Raw genomic sequence first — 20,380 nt, 5'->3', positions numbered from 1 at the left:
TAGTTATTTGACATGCGTTCGAAAATTAAATATTATCAACTTGCCGCAACAGTCAGTGCCATAGTCTAGATTAGTGGGCTGTGTGCCTTTGAGCTTAACCCTTCCAATAAATTGCACAAGCATTTGCTTGCTGGGAAGCACATACTGCTGCACGCGATGGAAGAGGTATAACATAAGTAGCCCCACTCCATAGGGTGAGTGACCTGAACCATGCCTTTGGATGCACACCAAATTAGGTTCATAGAATCATAGAATGGTTAGAGTTGGAAGGGACCTTAAAGATCATCGAGTTCCAACCCCCCTGCCATGGGCAGGGACACCTCCACTAGAGCAGGCTGCTCAAAGCCCCATCCAGCCTGGCCTTGAACACTTCCAGGGATGGGGCAGGTTGACTTAGGTCTTTGTGTAGTTTCATGTTGGAAAATCCTTCCTGGCACAGCATTAGCAGAGGCTGCATTGTGGCAGCTGAGGTAACATCTGGCTTGGAGGTTAAGAGCTGCCGACAGCTGAGGGCCATGTAAGGCCTCAGGGAAACACAGGCTAGCTAGTTCTGCTTCAGCATGGAGACAACCCCCAGCCAAAACTGAACTTACTTCCCTCATCAAATCGGTATTACTGAGGAATAAAATCAAAACAAAAAAACCCACCTCTTTGTAGAGGACATCATAATTACAAATAAGACATTTATTTTTATGGAAGAATTATTTAAGGATCATGAAACAGAAGATAAGCCAGCTTGAGGATGTTGGAAGATGTTACACTGGAAACATCAATATTAATGTAGCAAATTGTGGAAAACACGGAATTAGGTAAGGTGCTCAATTTTCAGTCATAGCAGTAGGATCATTAGCAGCAATTACAAAACAGTAGGACTTAGGGTATTAAAACTGAAGAGGAAATAAACTTTGTCTTTTTTTTTTCTGAAGTGCAAACAATTTGTAAAGCCCTCAGTGTCTTCCATAGCACCGAGTTGTGCATGTATTAAAAAAGGGAAGCAGGGCCTGCATGCTCTCGTTGAAATTTAACACTGACAAGGAGGCAAGTCAGCCTAAAGTGTCTGCAGCACCGATAGGCAGTGGCTGCAAAGTGTTTGCATGCATGTTTTATGCAGTGGTCCTCTCATTTTAGTAATCTATCAAAGGTTAGCACAGCCATTTATGTGTCAGGATCCCACGAAACTCTTCATCGCCACTGACAAAAAGTAACAGCACTGCTACAACAGGATCAGGCAATAATTCCCATGACAGTCAAAACAACTAAAATCCATGGGAATGCAAGCTGGGCTGTCCCTGGGAACCTCATTTTGAGAGACCCTCAGGTTAAATTCAATCAATCAGTGTGTCTGAATTGATATATGCTCTATTTGCATATTTTTTGGACTGAGAGGGTTCAATATATAAACTTTGGGGAAAAAATAATAAAATCTTACTCTATATAAATAGTTATCTATAAAAGTTGCTTTATCCATAGAAAATTAGAATGCAGATTCTTCATTTTCTTTGAACATAGAGTGAAAATGCCTTGTAGAAACATTGAGTCTCTACACACACAGTGGTAGACAGCATCGTTAACAAAGCTATACCAATTTGCATCAACTGGGAATATGGTCCATAGGACCTAAGTTACACTGGAAGATAATAATGATTTCTCTCTCAAGCATTGTTTTGTGAATTCAGCCATTAAAACATGGGAAGTAATTAACATCTCAATATTGCATATTGAAATTTAAAATATTGTAAAAACAGCATATTAAGCATATAATTTTAAACTTAAAAGGATTGGCATTTGCTTGTATGGTGGTTAAGCAATTCAGATTCTGTGTAATATGGGTAAATCCCCAGATTTCACTGAGTTTGTATACCTATGTCAAGCCTGCCATCAGCACCAAGGTATTTGTGTATCACTTGTCCATTCCGTCACATCTAGATTTCAAGCCACATGGTGCAGTTCTCATGTATCTGAAAAGGTATTTTAAACTCCTATTGAAGCTAATAGGAATTCAGCCAGTGTATGGAAGGTAGAACTAGGCTTCACACAGATCCTAGGACTTGGACTATTGCACTCTTCATCTCGAAAGCAAGCTGGACACAAATTCAAACTGAATGAGGAAACCTTCCCTCTTCATGTTCTTATTCTTTTACTTGGCACTGAGCGTTTTTTAGAATAAAGCCCATTTTCTTGTCTGCAGGCAGCTCCATTCATATGGCCAACACTTTCATTTGCACCTTCTGGTTGAGAGCTCCCTTCAGTTGTCTGAAACAGAAATTAAGTGTCAGTGAAAGCACATGCATGTCTTCCAACAGGTAGCCACTGGACTTGCTTCCTATTAGGTAGCTCTACCTGACTCTCCTCTTTCAGCGGCACAACTTCTTGGCTTTGAAAAAAATTGGACTGAGTGTGTATAAATGTCTGTAAGAGGAGGCTTGCATCCCAAATCTGGTATCATCTAGATAGCCAATAATCCACAGGGTCTCTGCCTTAGTTACTACGTCCCTAGACAGCTGAGCTATTGCCTTCCCACCTTTCACAGCATCACTGGAAAACTCACCAAGGGACAGCTCAACGAGTCCTATAACACAGTGGGTGACGCATTTTTAAGGGTGTGAAAAATTATAAAGGATTTATCCAAAGCTGGGGCTGCAACCTAAGATGTCCTAATTTGGATGCATGTCAGCCATTCATACTCGGAAGAGCTATGGTGGAAATGAAATCCTTGGAACTCTCCAAAAACTTGGACATCTTCCAGGCTGAATGCTTGCTTAGAAAGCCGAATATCCATCAGTAGCACACAATACCAAGAACTAGTAAAATTGTTGGCTGCTGGGCTCACCATTTTGTGCAGCTCAAAGTCTGGTCAGTCTTGTTTGCACACAAGGCAGACAAAGTGAGGGGCTTGTCTATAACATGTTTCTCATTGTAGGTCTGTATTACTCAACTCTTTTTAGATTTGCCCCGTAACACAATCCTCTCCTAGTCTAGTAGTGGGTTACGTTCTGAGCTCAGTTTCAAGGCACAGAACCACTCACACAACCAAAAATGAAGGTGTGCTCTACCAAAGTAATATATACTTGCTTTGCCAAACACCTATCTGAGTAAGAGTTCAAAAAAAAATAAATTCAAAACCTACTTTTCTTTTACACTGTGCATTTGTAGATGCATTATTTTCTGTCTTCATTCCAGTTGCCTCTTCCATTTCTAAAAAAAGTAATAATTAAATTAGAAAGAACCAGAGCTAAGTAAGCATACAGTCAATTTAACAGCTGGCTGAAGTAAAAAATACCTAATCAGCTATTCCTCTGGGCATTTATCACACAGGAGAATAAGTGAAGAATGATGAATACTTCCTAAAATGTTTTTCTGAGGCAATGTGATTAATTTATCACAAGTGATAATTAAAAGGGGGTGAGCCTGGGGGTGTTTAGAGAAAAGAATGAAATTAGCAGCTCGACTGTAGCATGTGGATTCAAGATAGACCTTTCAGAGCCGAACTCTGCCTTTGTCCACCAGGTTTGTGCTAGTGTAACTCCAGTTGTTACAATCTCAGGAGATGGGAGGGTTCAATGTAGAATGGGCTTGGAGAGTCCTTACACTAACAATATACCTGTTGTTATTTTCCCCTGCATTGGTCCCCAGGTAAAAGACAAATAGAGCTTGAAAACCTTCAGGCTAAATTTGAGCGAGACAATCAAGTTCAGTATGCCAGTTAAAAACAAAAAACAAACAAACAAACAAAAAAAAAGGTAGAGCACATTATGGAAAGTTTCACCAGTGTTTCAGCAGAGTCTTTCAGGCCTGTGCTGAATTAACATATTCGCTCCTTAACATATAGCATAGGTGACCAGAAATGAGTAGAAACACTGAGTCTGTAAGAGAAAGGATCAAGAGCAAGATTTGGCCTAAAAAAGTTTGGATGAAGTATGTATAGGGCTTTTTACTTATTTATAATAATTTACATTAAGAACAGCAGTTTGGACAAGTGGTATGAAATGTAATTGATTACTTTTCCTTGCATGTAATGGCCTAGATTATGGTGGCTGGTGTTTCTAGTAGGTCATCTGGAAATGAATGAAGAAGAGTATTCCTTTGAGCATACATACCTGTGAGAAGGGCATCAATTGTCTCCACTACATGTTTTGCATCTTCCATTGTGAAACACATTGGTGGTTTAAATTTTAGTATATTTCTGTGAGGTCCATCTGCACTAAGAAGGATTTGATGCTCTTTCAGCCTGTGGAAAGAGGAAACTTTTGCAATAGACACAGGTACAGAAGTATATTGTGTCCTGTCAGACCCTTCAGGCCGAGTTACATTTTGAAACTTTTCTTTTTCTAGTGCTATGTTATGAAAAGCTACACAAATTTAGACTGAAATTAATGGGTAACTGCTGGGGAACATTAGGAGGGTTTGATCACTGCGCATAGTCTTTAAAAAACATTTACTTGTAAATAAGGTGAAGGGCTTCAGCTGTGGCTGGTGTTCGCTTTTGTTGATCTTTCACCAGATCCACTCCAACAAACAATCCAACACCCCTGGAGAAGAGAAAAAAAAACAAAAACCACCCACAGACAGGTGAAATCCAGTGTCAGTAACGCAAGCCTTTGCTGCAAATGCAAAAGCTGTTTCTAACAACTGCAGTTCCCTTCCCTGGGGTGCAAGTGGGGAAGAAGCAGCAGGAAAGAGAGGAGACTTTTTCTTTGGTTGTCTTTTGGCACTGGCTATTTCAGACAATCAAGTGAGGTAACAGATATTTCTGGATAAATAAATTTATCTGGCTCATTAAGACTACATGGCCAGTTAAGACTAATAGAATAATTTTCTCTCTTTTCCTGCAAACCTCAAGCCAGGGAGCTCTGGAAGGCAATTAACCAAAACCAAGAACTACAAAACCCTACAACCCAGCCCCCCCCCCCAAAAAAAACCTCCAACAATTGAAGGCAGTTATAATGGTAGTGACATGAGATAAGGAAAACCCACACTGTGGACCGGAGATTTGAACAAGGTCTCCATCTGCCCAACAGTGTGCTGACAACTGGGCTATTGCACACGGATGGCTCTTTCTCCTACTCTCTCCCAGAACTTCTCTAGTGGCTATGCTTATACCTAACTAAGCAGGTGGATGGACAACTTTTTTGAAAAATTTATTGCCTTACAGTATCTGTTTTGGGTAGTCCATTTTAAAAAAGAGGGGTAGCATAATCATGACATAATGTTCCTGTGTTCCCCTCACCCCAAACTTGTTGATTTTTCTTGCACAGTTATTTTTCTTCTCTGACCTTGCTGTAAGGCACCCACCTGATATCTCCCACTAAGGGATGTTTCTCCTTTTGCTCAGCGAGCAACTCCAAGAGATAATTTCCTACGCATGTAGCATTTCCTTGGAGATCTTCTTTTTCTATCACCTCCAGCACAGCCAAACCAATAGCACAAGACACTGGATTGCCTCCAAACTGATAGTAAAGACAAATAGGAAAACGAAACCCATCAGAAACATTAACTTGTGTCCATCCATGTAGTTTTCAGTTGCCCTTTCCCACTTGGTATGTCATGAGGAAAGCTTGAAGAGGTGGGTTTTTTTGCGCTGTGGAGCCCTGACCCCCACACTTTGGGCAGTGTAAGAGGCCCAAGGGAGGGGCTCCCTCTTCCTCCGCTTTGGGTTTCAGTAATTTGAAGATTTCACAGCTGAAGCATTCAAGCTGCTCCCGTGGTTTGCTGATTGCATGCGTAGGCAAAACACTCCTGTGAAGAACAGCGGGTGACAGATCTGGTACTTCTTGAGCCAGAGTGTATAAACTCCATTGAAAGCAGGGAGATTCATGGTAGTTGGGAAGAAGGCTCAGTCACAGGAGCAGAAAGAGGACTCAGTAGACATGAAGAAAGCTGCTTTTCTGGGCCATGCACACAGCTCAAATGTTTCCTGGTAAAGGGTCGCTGTTTAACAAAAGGTGACAACTGCAGAACAAGGTCTGCCAGGGCACGAACCCCCCCCAGAACAGAGCCCATCCTAGAGAATGACATTTTACATGGTCAGCATTTCAGAGGGAGCGGAGAGAGAGAAGTAAGGAAGAATTTATGTGTATGTATGTGAGCTGAGATACATGACTTGCCAGAGATCTAGTGTTGGTCCATATTAAGATATGCCACTTGTTACAGAGCATATTTCAAAGCCTCTGCACTTGCTTTTAGATATTAGACTGTGGTTGACTTGAGCTCTTAGTAATGTGATACAGTGATGGATGCAGATGTTAGCTGAACCACCTGAACTTCTAAATGCAGACCAAAATTTAAAAAAAAGGCAAACGTTAATCTACAAACTTACTGTATTGAAATACTCCAGTCCGGAGGCACCAAAACTTTCAGCGATTTCCCTTGTTGTGACCACACAAGACATAGGGTGTCCATTGCCAATGGGCTTTCCCATGGTGACAATGTCAGGCACAAAATCTTCGCCTTGCAGCTGGAATGCCCAAAAATGCTTCCCCACTCTGCCAAAGCCAACCTGGACCTCATCAGCTATGAACACTCCACCCGCCGCACGCACGTACCTAAGAACAAACAGAATATGACTAGCGGTGCAGTACACGTCTCAGTTAGGCAAGCTAGGACAAGGGAGTTTGTATTACAGAAATTCTCCAGTGTGAGACCAGGTTAGAAAAAAAAATAGAACGTGGCTGCTGAGAGACAGCTATAGCTATTGCAATTGATAAAATTTTTAGTTTGCTAAATTTTTTGATGCAAAACAGGGGTACTGTAATGGTACTGCAGGGTCATAGCTGTGATGGTTCAACTTCATCTCCCACCAAAATTAGGGCCTGAGGATTAAATATAGAAAAGGAAAGACAATTATCCAGCTAAAAACAATTAGTCAGCTGATGAAAAATAGATCTGGAATCATACTCTTCAAAAAGTAGAAAGGAACCACAGATAGCCAAGAACAAGAGAGGGTTATAGCTGAATTGATTGGATAAGCCTATAGTGAAAAACCTGTTTCTTTGGTTAATTTTCCAGTTACACCCTTTTGAAGTGATGTACGTACTCTGCCACTTTCTGGAAATAGCCCACAGGTGGAATTACTTGGCCTCCACAGCTCTGCATGGATTCAGCTATGAAGGCAGCAATCTACAAAAAACAAACTCAGGTGAGAGCCGTGTTCATCTACTTGGCCTTTACACAAACATCTAACAATCTAGAAATAAATGTTTAAACATGTGCCTTAACTTAATCACACAATGGGTGGGACAACCAAGGGCTCCTGAGAACAGCTACGGCTAAAGCATTTATTTATTTTGTAATCTGGGGTGCCCAAATTCGCAGTAGCCAGGGCCACCTTTGCAACCTGATGGGAATACAAGGACCTCCGCTAAGGCCTAGTCCTACAGCTGTTGAAGTGGAACACACTGGTGTCAGCGGCTGTCGGATCGGGCTCCTGGGAGCTCTGTAAATTTATTTACAAATTTCAGTTTACAGGAATTTAAAGTGTTTGCCATTCTCCCCAAGAGGTTAATGAAACTTGCTTAATGCCAAGGCTCTCCAGTAATGGGTATATGTGGTGATCAGCTTTTTTTGTTCAATCCTGAACACCAAGTAGAGGTGGGCTGAAGCTGAACTGCAAGATGACCTGAGGCTATGCTTTGGGCACCCCTGCCTAATGCAAATAACTACACAAGTAAAATGTCAGCATGAGGCACTTGACAAAAGAGGAGAAAAATTCTACAGGTGAAATAATTCCAATTGCTAGGAATGAAAAAGAAAGTTATTTCAAGTCAGGAAGGGTAAGAGCAGCAGATCAGATACACTGGAACATCAAAATTTGTTTCTTGTCAACAGCAGAGGTCTACGCAGCAGAGATAGGATATTACCCCAAAGTCTCAGCATAAGTCTGCTATTTAAGGGATTGCATCCCCACACCACTTGTGAACCCCTCCCTGAGCATCAAGAGGTCTCTCTGGGCTGGTGCAGTCTTCCTGGAAACAAGGCCGAGCAGTAACGTGTAAAGAACCATACACTATATTTGAAGAGGCATGCTACGGCCAAAGAGTACGAAGCTTTCCATAGCATGTGAGGCTTAGCCTTTAGCACAACTTGTCCTGCCACAGGTCTATGTCACCAAAACCTAAGAAATATGCAAAAGAAAGGAAACAAGGGAAGAAAAAAACAAAACTATCCGTTAGTAGAGAATAAAAAAAAGTTGATGAAGAAACTAAAAGAAGAGTGATGTTAAGTCCATTGGACTAGAAGGAAATACGTTGTTCCAATCTCCACTGAAGTTTTCTGTGACTTCAGTGGGCTTTGGATCAAGCCCTACATGTCTCAAAATACTAATGCCATCACACAGAACATAACACACATTTTAAGTAAGCCTGTTCAGAAATTTTCTGTTTTTATCAAGGTCGTATTGTATATGATCGAAAGGTTCACCTTTGTAGATGACCCCGAAGTTATCTAAAGGTACTAGACTCAGAAATGTATAGTATCAAGATTTTATCAGCATATTCTCTCCATGTCCTGGGGACTTTTATATATCCTTGCTAGAATTTGTGATGTAGTTTCTCAGCTGGCCTCAAAGTTTGTTCTAAGATATTTACAATCAGGAGATTCAATGCATAAAATAGGAAATTAAACTGCTTTGATTCTATCTGCTTATTTACAACTATTGATGCCTAGAAAAATTATGACAAGAGCATCAGGTAGAAAAATGGCCTGTTTTGAACACAGAATCCACCATTGAAAAAAGAAGGGCAGGGGGAAGGAAGGGAAACTGAGTAAAGAAACGTGTCCTTAGTTGCCCCGTGCCACACTTAAAAGATGAAGCCTCAGCATTTCTAGAGCACAAAATGTATACCTTGCGTCCATTCTTCTGTGTTTCTTCAATGATCTTTTTCACCTCTTCAGCATAGGCACTTGCTGGATCTGGGTGGTCTTCCCTGTATTTCCCTCTGTAGATATCTGGAGAAGGAGCCTGAAAAAAACAGTTTGGTTTTTTTTTTTTTCAAAGCCCATCCTTCTATGAAACACTTAATTTATTTTCTATTGCTCTGCATTTTTGTCTTTCCACACAAGTAGACAATAGGAGTTAGTACAGCCTGAATTTCTGCATGGAATTGCAAAAATGCTTACAGGAGCATACACTCAATCCAGCCCTGTGGTGTGTTCAACATTACTGGACACAACTGTTGAATGAGCCATCATCTACCTGATCCACCTTTTAAGACCGTCCATCCTCTCCCCAAGACACACTACTGCATCATCTTATTTCAGATTCTTGCAGAAAGATCCATTTCTGCAACTGGAGAATGGGGTTCTCCAGTCTGTCGCTTCCCCTTCAGCATCCTAGTCACGGTACGAATCTGTATGACCTTCAAGCCTCTACAAGTGGTGTTGGGAGAGGTTCCGTAAATAGGAGAAAGGAAGCGGTATAAAAAGGTGGATACTACTTTGGCAGTGTGTTTCTAAACAAAGAGGTCTAGATAGGAAAGACCTGCTTGGTGTACATCTTTGAGCTGAGAATGAGTTTTGTCTTCATAAGATATACAAGTTCAGGCTGAAAATCAAATAGTATCCCACTCCGTTGGACACTCTTGAGCTCTATACCCAGATCTGTGTGAACTTGTGGGGTCTGCTTTTCCAGTTTTGGGAATTAGATTCCAAAGTCCTGCATATCTTTAGCTAAACCAACACAACAGATATTGGCAAATTTCTTCAAACAGTGCAGTGACTCAGTAGCGCTATGAAAGAAATCAGCCTCACAGCTGAATACCCTCTTAGAAATCCAAAAGCAAACAATTTTGCTGTATCTAATCCACTGACAAAGAGAAAAGTGTATATACTCTAGCATCAGCATATCAGAATGAAAGCATATTTACATCAGAAGTGGGTAATTCAATATGCTACATAACAGGCATAAAAATAACAAAAAGCAAAAAAACCACACTTACCACATGCACAAACTCCTTCTTGCTGTCCTTTCCCAGCTGATTAAATTTATAGGGACTGATGTCAATCAGAGATGTAACATGGCCGTGGTAAGCGCTGCATGAGTGTTAAATATCGAAGTCACTTTTCATCAAATTTACAGAAGAACTAAATTTACAACTGTGCCCATAAATAATCCAGAATAAGCAACTGTATCTGCAACACAGTAGCACTGTTTGCGAAGGGGTCTTGATTGGATTTACTCAGTATTTCTTTCAAAGACAACATGAAATTGCTGTTGACTTGAATTCACTAGAAAGACTGAAACCAGAAGGTTTTCTTCTTGCATAAGCATGGGGACAGACCAAGATGATGTCCCCTGGACCGCACTGCCCCTAAGGTGGCTGCCCTAGCAGCCTTACCTAGTGGCTGAAGGGGAGGGTCCAGAACCCTCATTTTCAACCAGTGGGCCCCACTCTGGCCAGCCCAAGCTTTGCAAGCCAGACCCCAACGCCGCTGCAAAGACTCTAAAGAGTGTGCTCTGCATCAGAAAGGGGAATCTTCTGCAGCAGCAATACCACACCACTACCTGCCCTGAAGGCCCTACAGGCTAGACTGTTTGGCAGAAGCCACTTTGAGGATAAGGATGAATATTGTTTGAATATAAAAGCTTTATATTGCAGAATATGCTCAAGATGGTTACTACTGAGGCCAATTTGATTTAGAAATGAGAAACACAGCCTTTCAAACCTAAAGCATGTAGCAGCTTCACTCAGGGAATAAACACTTTCGTTCAGCCGTAAACTTGAAGCAAAGTGAACCTCAAACCAAATCAAAGACCTGTCACAATCTCATAGGAGCACACTCCTTTGTCTTCTTTACACCTTTCTACTAGCCAGTCAACAAAATCTGCCAGCGGACACAAAGAAGGGTGAGAAAGCCCACCCTGACTGGGATGGCAGCTATGGCAAAAGCCTACAGAGCCTTGGGACCTGGGCAAAGAAATACCCGGTGGTGTTCAGGAGGAGAAGACATTGTAGTGAAACAGTGACAGAGCCAGCTCCATCCTCAGCCTCTCCTGATGGAAGCTACTGTCAGTGGCTCCAAATCTTGGCCACGTGAGTCCAGGAGGGCCAACAGGGATCTGAGCACAGCCGAGTCAAACAAGCTTGGTGCCATTCAGATGGAGACACATGCTCTTGCAGTTGCTCTGGCTGGACTTTCTAATCACAGCCTGAGAAGAAGAGCCATCCCTACAGCAGCGTAACTAACCCTAGAGCTGCATCTAGGACAGGGAAACCCAGAGACACGGTCAGCCACCTTCCCCATGGCTGATGGCCCTTTCAGTACCTCCTGATTTTGCAGCTGCTTGGTTTTGTGTGCGGACTTGTGTTCACTGGAGGAGAGCTGAGGATCAGTGCAGCACCGCTGCAGAGCTACAGGATCTTTCTTGACCACTGAATATTTATTTGAGCAAAAAGAAATGTGTCCAGCGGAGCATGACAAAAGGAAAGCCCTTTTGCAGAGCAGTCCAGTGGCCAGACCGCTCCTTGATGTTTCAAACCAACATTCAAGTCTCCAGCCTGAATTGCCTTGGGAGTCTCTGTGGGAAATGCCCTGTAACAGGTGATTGACCTTCTGGGGTGACTGACAAGCTTATTTTTCAGAGATCTTCAAAACTTGTGTTTATCCAAATGTGGAAAAGGGATTTCCTGACCTGTTCTAGTATGAAAGCAACAGAGCTTTTCTTTCAGCAGGCAGTGGAGTACAAAGAGCGGGGGGCTGCTGCAAAGCCACTTCTGAAGCAATGGCAGGAGTTGCTGGCTGCATTCACATAAGCTCCTCTATGTACTTACTTTTCAAGGGTGATCACATCTTGGTGCCCACGGTACTGCCGAGCCAGTCGTAAAGCAAGATCATTTGCTTCAGACCTGCATCATAACAGACACAGCCACAAAATAGTGAGGAAGGGCTTCCAATTAGAATGGTATTCTGACACAGAAGAGGAGGCTCAGGACAAATGGATATCATAAATCAACACAGCAGGCTCTGTTACTATACAGATTACAATGCTAAGGTTGAGACTGCAAATGCCACGTAAGAGGGCAAAGAAAAAACAGCTCTTTGTATAAACAGCAAACAAAGAGATGCTTTCTTTCCCTCCCCCAGTTTGCTTGTAGATATTTACATCCTCGTGGTACAAGTGACACCGCTTCGCAGCTGAGAGCTCAGCGCAGCCGCAAGCCCTCAAAAAGCAACAGTGTGCCAGCCCCGTCTCCCACCCTCCACGAGGGCTCCTTCCTCCCCAGCGCCTGCACCATCGGGCAGCAGAGAATGCAAATGTGCTCCCCGGATCAAGACTCAGACTTCCAGCCTGGCCCGTGGCAGTCCCTCTGCTCACAAGTCCCTGCAGGTTGTCTGTTCTGGCAATGTAAGTGATCACAGACTAAGCGGACCACCTAAAGACTACTCATTTCCAAGGTCATATGTCACTTTACAGCTGGCATTCACCAATCCGTACATAACATTCACCAATTTGCAGTCTAATTTGCTTTTCTTGCCTTTCCCCCCTCTTTTTTGAACAGCGTTCAGCAGACCAGTTCCGTGTTTTGGCTCTCTTGCATTGAGCCATCACGCTAAATATGACAGCCGCAGATAGGAAGGATCTTTCCATCAATACTGGAAATATTTTCGTGGCTTATTACTAAGTCCTGCTTCCTAAGATTTGGACCAAGCTGATCTGAGCGTCCATCTCAAACAGGCCCAAAATAGTCATAATGGCAAAAAAAAAAAAAAAAAGTAAATATTCAGACATACATACCCAGAGTTAACAAAATAGCAAACGGAGAGTTTCTCGGGCAGGGTGGCTGTGAGACGCTGTGCGTACTGCACAAGGTTGTCATGCAGGAACCGGGAATTCGTGTTGAGAAGTTCCATCTGTTTTGTTGCAGCCTTTATCACGTATGGATGACTGTGGCCAACTAAAGAAGTAAATAATTAGTTATTACTAGCAAGCAGCCAGTTATTGAACCACACAAGGGCATTCAGAGAAGCACTGTGAATATCATCACTTGGAAGAAGTGTGTTTCCTACTAGAAATGAGGGAATAGAAGCAGTCTTACAAGCTGAGCTGCTTACCATGTGCAACGTTGTTGATACAGTCTAAGTATTTTTCTCCTTTCTCATCAAACATATATTGGCCCTGAGCACGCACTATCTTCAGAGGGTCCTTGGCAAAGAAAACTTTGCAGGAAGGCCTAAAAATAATAATAAAACAACACCAATTTAGTTTTCTCAGTTGGTCCCCCTCCTTTGAGTGTTGAGGGGGTTGACGTTTTGCAGCTCTGGAGACAACTGCCTCCCTCTGCAAAGAGCCTGTGAGTGGTTTAGATGGCGGTGAAGCAGGGTTCTTGCTGAAAATAAAAACAGCCCCCGCGCACCTCCCCAGGCACAGAGGGAACAGAGGTAGGTCTTTAATAAGGGTGTTTTCAAAGCATGACTGTCTGCAAGTGCTTTCACAGGAGCACAGTGACTGCCAGTCATTCCAGGTCCTTATATGTCCTGCTGCATTTCTAGGCTGTAGCTCTGTTTGTTTCCATGCCTTATGAACATGTATGGCCAATTAACTGGCCGGGAATAAAACTAAAGTTGTTAAGCATTGTTTTATACTACAGCCAAAAATTGATTACGCAACGGATGACTGTACTGTATAGAGGTCACATTCAAGAACAAAACACTAACACCTTGCAGGCTTTACTATCAGAGGTGCTGAGCAGGCCCTAAACTCTCAGGATCTCATCCTGGCTGTTTTGGATAAATCTTTAAAAGTGGCTTTTTATAAGCATGCAAATCGCACTGGCTTCCAGCAAAACTCAGGATCCTTGTAAAATTATTCAAAGTACTTTCTAAACACTCTTTCTTCTTTTCTTTTCTTTTTCTTCCCCTCTTGAAGGACATGACAGCTATGTAATTAAGTTGAATGATATTGCTGAGCAGAAGGAAAGTCTTCTGAACTTTTAGTAATGTTTATATGGCCTCAGATAAACACAGTTGTTTCCAGGTAACTCAGACAGCGCTGCTAATGCATCCCTATGGTCACATATATTAAGATTATGAACTTGTAAAGTCCAAATGCGAATCCTAGAAAGTGAAGGTGTTTACTCTCTCATAGTTTCTAGCCCCGTTGCATTGATATTTTTCTGAAATCTTCGGCTATTCCTCTGGTACACTTTAAAAGCAGTGCACATCATCAGCAGCAGCAGCAGCGGCCACTGCTTGACTACAGTTTTTTCTTCTGTTAGGTGTCAGTCCTTTCTGTGACAGTTTCACTTTGTTTATCTAACACAGCCCAATGCTGTAATCCGTGCACAGGCAAGAGCCCCTTAACATTGAGCTGGCTCCTAAAGAGAAGTTTTTGTGCATGTTTTACGAAGCCAAAACTTTTATGAACCTGTAGTGAGCCTTTTCTACATTCCACACATTTAGGATGCAATCAGCAAATAGTCAGCGCCGGTTTTAACAATCTGGACTTATTTTTCCCTTGGTGACACCTACTGAAGAAGGAGGAAATAATACAGTATCGCAGCGCGGTGGGATCAGATAGGCGCACAGCCAGGACACAGCTCAGGTCACAACTGCAGGCAGCCTTCCTGAATTTCCCTCCCTCAGATACGGCTCCAGAAATCTCCTAAGCTTCAGTTAACAGAGCCGCCTGGTTTTCGGGAGGATGCCGCTTATTCACGCAAGCGCCCCGCACAGCCCCGTTTCCGAGCCGCGCCCGGGTACCGCGTTCCGGCCGCTGCCGGGCTTTGCTTTGCTCCGGGAAAAAAAAAAAAAAAAAAAAAAGGAAGTAGCGTGTGATGGGCTGTGTTTTAAGGAAGCGGCCCAAAGACTCGGCAAGCTGAAGGGCTGGCGGGTCGGGTCCTTCCCCTCTCGCCGGCCGGGGCTGTGCCCGCTGCCGCGCAGGGGGACCCTCACCCCCTCTGCTCGCCCCCGGCCAGCGACCGGCGTGGGGCCGGCCGGGTCACTGTCACTGCCGGGGGCGGGGGGCGGGGGTCCGGTACAGCCGGTGGAGACCTTCTCATAGACTCACGGACTGGTTTAGGTTGGAAAGGACCTTAAAGATCATCGAGTTCCAACTCCCCCTGCCATGGGCAGGGACACCTCCACTAGACCAGGTTGCTCAAAGCCCCGTCCAGCCTGGCCTTAAACAGTTCATTATCATTATCCTCCTCCTCCGCCCCGCTCCCGGTCCCGCCGCATCCCCTACCCGATGTGCTTCCTCCGCAGGGCGAGGGTCTCCGCCTTGCTGTAGCGCTCCTCCATCCCCGCGGCAAGGCTCGGCACGGCCGGGGGCTCCCCCCCCGCCTCTTATACCGGCACCGGCCCCCGCCAAGCCCCTCCTCCCCGCCTTCCCGGGCGGGACGTCCCGGCCGTCCTCTCCGCCCCCCCGCTCCCCGTCCCCCTCACGGAATCACGGAATCAGGGAATTGTCAGAGTTGGAAGGGACCTCTAGAGATCATCCAGTCCAACTCCCCTGCCAAAGCAGGGTTGCCCAGAGCACATCACTCAGGACTGCATCCAGGCGGGTCTTGAAGATCTCCAGAGAAGGGGACTCCACCACCTCCCTGGGCAGCCTCTTCCAGGGCTCTGTCACCCTCACCAGAAAGTTTCTCCTCATATTTGACTGGAACTTCCCATGTTCCAGCTTGTGCCCATTGCCCCTCGTCCTATCGCTGGAAACCACTGAAAAGGGTCCGGCTCCATCCTCCCTCAACCCACCCTTTAGGTACTTGTAAACATAGATAAGGTCTCCCCTCAGCCTTCTCTCCTCCAGGCTAAAGAGCCCCATCTCTTTGAGCCTTTCCTCATAAGGGAGATGCTCCAATCCCTTAATCATCTTAGCTGCCCTACGCTGGACTCTCTCCAGTAGTTCCCTGTCTCTCTTGAACTGGGGAGCCCAGAACTGGACACAATATTCCAGTTGTGGCCTCACCAGGGCAGAGTAGAGGGGGAGAATGACCTCCCTCCACCTACTGGCCACACTCTTCCCCATGCAGCCCAGGATCCCATTGGCCCTCTTGGCAACAAGGGCACATTGCTGGCTCATGGAAAGTTTGCTGTCCACCAGAACTCCCAGATCCTTCTCCTCAGTAGTGCTATTCTTTGGGCCACTTGTGTGTACAGTTTAGCTAAGGCTCTGCCGCTACAGGCATCCTTGGGGGGGGGGGGGTCACCAAGCGGTTGATATAGTCAAAATTAGTGCTGTAATTCAAGGACCTTCCCAAATCCTGATCTTCCAGAACCTGTTTGTAAGTGTGGGCTGCGATATATACTTGTATACATCCATCAAAGCCAGTACCTGTACTTCTTATAAAGCGGGGCAAGGTAGTAAGAGTTATGGTTTTCTATGTTTTTATACATGTAAGTAGAAAAAGGCTCTAGCCCTGGTGCCCAGATGCATCGGTACACTCTTTTTCAGTAGAAACTGAAAGAATAACGGATCCTATGATCTCTTTCTAAGCACAGCAGCAACATAGAAGCGATTTGCTTGAATGCGGCGTTCCTTCATGGTTACCCTTGATAACCATCTCACTGGACATCAAAGCCCGTAAGAAAAAGAGGGGACGATTTCATGGGGAAGAAGGGCAGGATTCACGTCTCGAGGCATTGGATTTCAACACGCAAGCTGCTGGTTGGAGTGCCTCAGCTTTTCCTTCTCCCTGCCACGGATGCAGCCTTCTCGTCGTCTGGAGGCTGCTCCTTGAGCTGCATGGGCCGACAGCAGAAAAACCTGCGCCCACGTCCCTGCTACCCCATCTGTAGATCATCTGTGCCACCTGCAGCGCTGCGCTTGGAAGAGTCTCCAGAGAGCATAGTGAAGCCACACAATTTCCTGTGCTGATGGTACTTGTCTTTTCTAGATCAGCATCCGGTAAGTCATCCCAAATTTTGCAGACAGAAGAAACATACCTCCTGATTTTTACATTTTTTTATATCTCTGCCAGTAAGCTTCTCTAGTTAAGCATTCCTTTCCTAGAGGTGTTTTCCTGAGCTTCTTCAGGCGGTGTTAATTTTGAAGCTCCACAGCTTTCACATCCCTGCTCCATTGGAAACTTTGCCTCACCAACCAAGAAAACAGCTGTGTAGCAGAGGTGGTAGGAGGCACCAGCAGCTCCGTATCCCGGCAGAGACAGCAGCTGCCTGTCCTCAGTGCCTCGTCTGGGCAGAAGGCAGCATGGACTTAAAAGACAGGCGGGCGCTGTCGGCTAGGACAAGTAACGTACAGGCAGCGATGGGATTCGTTGGTGGCTCTCGAGAAGAGAGCAGGCGTTTAGCTCTGCTAACACCCGCGTGGAGCCCAGGCTAGAGCTGCCAGGAATGCTGTGAGCAATGCTTTTCTGTTTTGCCCACGTCTCTGAAAGCTGGGGAATGCTATTTAGCGCGGGGTAGGTGTAGTTCAAGGTGTACACATTATATACTAGCCCTAATTGCAATCCCTTTGGAACAGCAACGTACAGGACGGCTGGGGCCCAGGCAGTGGATGGCAACATGTGAGTCAGAGTCCGAAGGCATTTCAGGAACGATGATTTTCCTGCACCCAGCTGGTGCCTGCCCTCTGTTGGTGCTGAGCACAGACAGCCTTGTCCCTCCTCCGGCGCTGCTGGGAATGCTAACATGGAAAAAATTGTGGTGCTTATGCTGACTTGCCCCGTCTTGCTCACACAGAAGCCCTGGACCACAAACAGATTTAACTGATATGCAAGCTGCTGTGCTTCTACTCCCTGCCAAGCATGCGTCGGCAGCCAGCGCAGCTTGTATCAGGGCTTTTTGTTCCAAGTTTAGAAAAAGAAAGTTTGTTCCCAGCTAAATTAGTAATTGCTTGAAGGAATACTAAACTTCATCAGGAAAGCTCAGAGCAGTAGGTGAAGTAGCTTGTCAGGAGGCAGGTTGCTTCTCTGTTCCTTCACAGCCATGGGAGGAGGCTTAGCAATCACGAAAATACCCCTCCCTCTCGGCTCGTAGTTCTTGCACGCTCTTTTGACGGTATCAGCAGGATACAAGGACATCAGTGTCTTCTGTAGAGCAGAGGAGGTCTTTCCCCTCCATTAGCAGAGAGATCCTCCCTGAGACACAGGGCTTCCTAGCATCTTGTCACTTGGCTTTTTTAGACCTCGCCTGCTCCTTCCACTTGCCCTCATAATGCTGTGGAATAAATACTAGCAGCTCTTTCTCCGTGATTTAGAGAATTATTAAAACGGAGGTGAGGTGGGGTAGGGGGGGTGTATTTTATTTTTTTTTAACATACTGTTTTCTCCACCCTGCTCTGTTTGCTTTCCGAACATTTTAACTGATTTTTTTCCCACACTTATTTAAGGGTACCAGCAACCGGCAGCCTGGCTCCCTGGATGAATGATCAAAAGGAGTAAATATTTCTAAGAGCTATTCAAAATATCCAAGTAAGGTGCCTTCCTCTCCTTATTTAACTGTTAAAGGAGTCACTGGGCCTCTGAAAAACAATGTATTGCTAATGCATCCTGCGAAGCGAACCCATTACAGATGCTCAGTGGAAAATGCCCTGCACTGAAGATGGGTTTCAGTACAGAAAGGTAAAGACGGACAAACCGTAGCCCTCCACACCTTCTCAGGGATAGCCGGCTGCTTGGTATTGACTCTGAAAGGGGGACGGACTTGCCCACAAGTTGATGCAGCGATCGGTCCAGCAGGTCCCTGGGTCAGTCAGGTGCAGGGTGTGTTAATCGGGTACAAACAGGCCGAGGGGAAGGCAGAAAAGAGCAAGATTATGTTACTCGCCGAGCCTCGTGGCAGCATCGCTTTCCGGAGGCATTTGCATGCTTGCTGAATAATTTTTGTTAAGAATGGTTTCAGTGCTGAATGTACCAGTTGTGTTTGCAGTTCCGGACTTTTAAATGGCAAATTTACTTTATACACATCTTTCTGACACAAGCTAATCGATAACTAAGTGCCGGTTGATATTTTAGATTATTTTTTCCCCATGCTTGTTTTTTAACAGTTTTAGCTCAGCCAGAGTCTTACCACAAACACAACAATCTTAGCATGCCTAAGAGAAGAGAGCTCCTAAAAGCTGGCAAAAGTTAGCTCCAAGAGGGAGCAGCCAGACAAAGGTGATGCCAGTGAGAGCTCATGGCTGCTCAGTTTAGATGCGGGCACCTGGAAAACTCAGTCAAGCTGTAACCTGCCCAGGCAAAAATAATCAGGGTGTTTATTAGTTATTTAACATTCTGTCTTGGTATAAGCACATGGAAAACCTGCGTCTTGGTTGGTGTCAGGAGCTGTGTCCACCTTCCATCCCAGAGACAAACTAAGGCAGCTTGAGCACAGCTGTGCTAGCAGGCTGTGATCTCCCTGCAGAGGTTCGTGTACAGTATTTTCCTGAACACTACAGGTCATGCCTATATATATTTATGTATTTATGCATATATATTTCTCTCTATGCATATATTTATTTATATGTGCCCATAGACATATATATACATACACATATAAGGAGCATCCAAGCTCCAAGTTTTGAGCAAGAATCCAAACCCGCTGCTTTTTTCTACAGCAGTCAGAAGGAGAGGAGAATGTCCATGTCTGGAAATTAGCAGAAGCCCAGAAATTAGCAACCCTGGGAGACAGACTCTGTTTGCAGAGATATGACTTAAATGTTTTGGCATTCCCTTGTTTATTCTCTTTTAAAATGTTTTTGGATGTAGTTGTTACTACTTGTTGGAACACGAATGGTTACCAGCTCCTTGTTTTGTTTTTAAACATTTCTTTGTGTGTGGTTATTCTAATTGAACCACTAGGTGAAGCTATGTGAGATGACGATATAAAAAGCCACTGCTGTTTCATTTTGTTTTGACTTCTGCAGAATCCTTGTTACAAATGCGTAGGGATTAGCACGTTTGGTAGGTCCACAAAGCAGAGTTTGAGCTGAGTAATGGCCGTTAAGTATTTAATTAAAAGCTCCATTAAAAAAAATAAATAAATAAAAGAGGGAGGGAGAGCAGCAGGCGTTTCACACCCAGCCCTGCGTGTGCTTTGGCACGTCACAAAACTGTGAGGGAGGTACTGGGATAGGAGGGAAGTTGTGTCCCAGGAGTGCGGTAGGATGTGAAGGCTACAGGGTACCGGTTAGCTGAGGTGTGGCTTTAGAGGGAGCGTGGTACCGAAAAATAGCAGGGAGGCAGTAAAAGGACTGCACGGGAAATGGAGGGACAGTTACCTCTGCCCGCAGCAGCCAGAGCACGCTGGCTGTCACCGTACCTGTAACGACACTACCAAAAATACGTACCCTGCAGGCAGAGCGCTTACGGTGACCCGGCTGACATCAGAGCAGCCACGGCACCGGGAGGGATAAAAAATGGGAATTATGCAGAACACACCTTGTGTTTGTTTCTCGGCAGGACAGCTGCCTCGGAACCACCTTCCCTCCCCTACAAAAGGA

At 44.8% G+C, this 20,380-nt stretch overlaps 1 protein-coding gene across 1 annotated transcript; it reads right to left on the bottom strand.

Annotated features, from left to right (window-relative positions):
- Positions 1–653: 653 nt before the first annotated feature.
- ETNPPL (ethanolamine-phosphate phospho-lyase) lies at positions 654–15,247 on the bottom strand. Its single transcript, XM_074147048.1, has 13 exons — positions 15,179–15,247; positions 13,048–13,166; positions 12,731–12,890; positions 11,766–11,840; positions 9,933–10,026; positions 8,840–8,956; positions 7,034–7,116; positions 6,317–6,542; positions 5,293–5,447; positions 4,440–4,529; positions 4,098–4,228; positions 3,128–3,195; positions 654–2,253 (listed from the first exon to the last, which is right to left on the bottom strand). Exons 1-13 carry the CDS (start codon positions 15,232–15,234, stop codon positions 2,122–2,124), a joined length of 1,506 nt encoding a protein of 501 aa, XP_074003149.1. The 5' UTR covers positions 15,235–15,247; the 3' UTR covers positions 654–2,121.
- Positions 15,248–20,380: the final 5,133 nt, after the last annotated feature.

This window comes from Numenius arquata, chromosome 5, assembly GCF_964106895.1.
Source record: "Numenius arquata chromosome 5, bNumArq3.hap1.1, whole genome shotgun sequence".
Taxonomy (NCBI): Eukaryota; Metazoa; Chordata; class Aves; order Charadriiformes; family Scolopacidae; genus Numenius; species Numenius arquata.
This window is presented reverse-complemented; position numbering and strand designations above follow the sequence as displayed.

Bases quoted from the DNA above. Each gene is read 5' to 3' on its own strand.
- ETNPPL (XM_074147048.1), bottom strand. From the start codon at position 15,234: ATGGAGGAGCGCTACAGCAAGGCGGAGACCCTCGCCCTGCGGAGGAAG. The intron at 5,448-6,316 runs GTAAGTTTGTAG...CTTTACTATCAG, and splicing joins GACTGGAGTATTTCAATACA to TTTGGAGGCAATCCAGTGTC. The intron at 4,229-4,439 runs GTAAATGTTTTT...CTCTTTCCACAG, and splicing joins GCCCTTCACCTTATTTACAA to GCTGAAAGAGCATCAAATCC.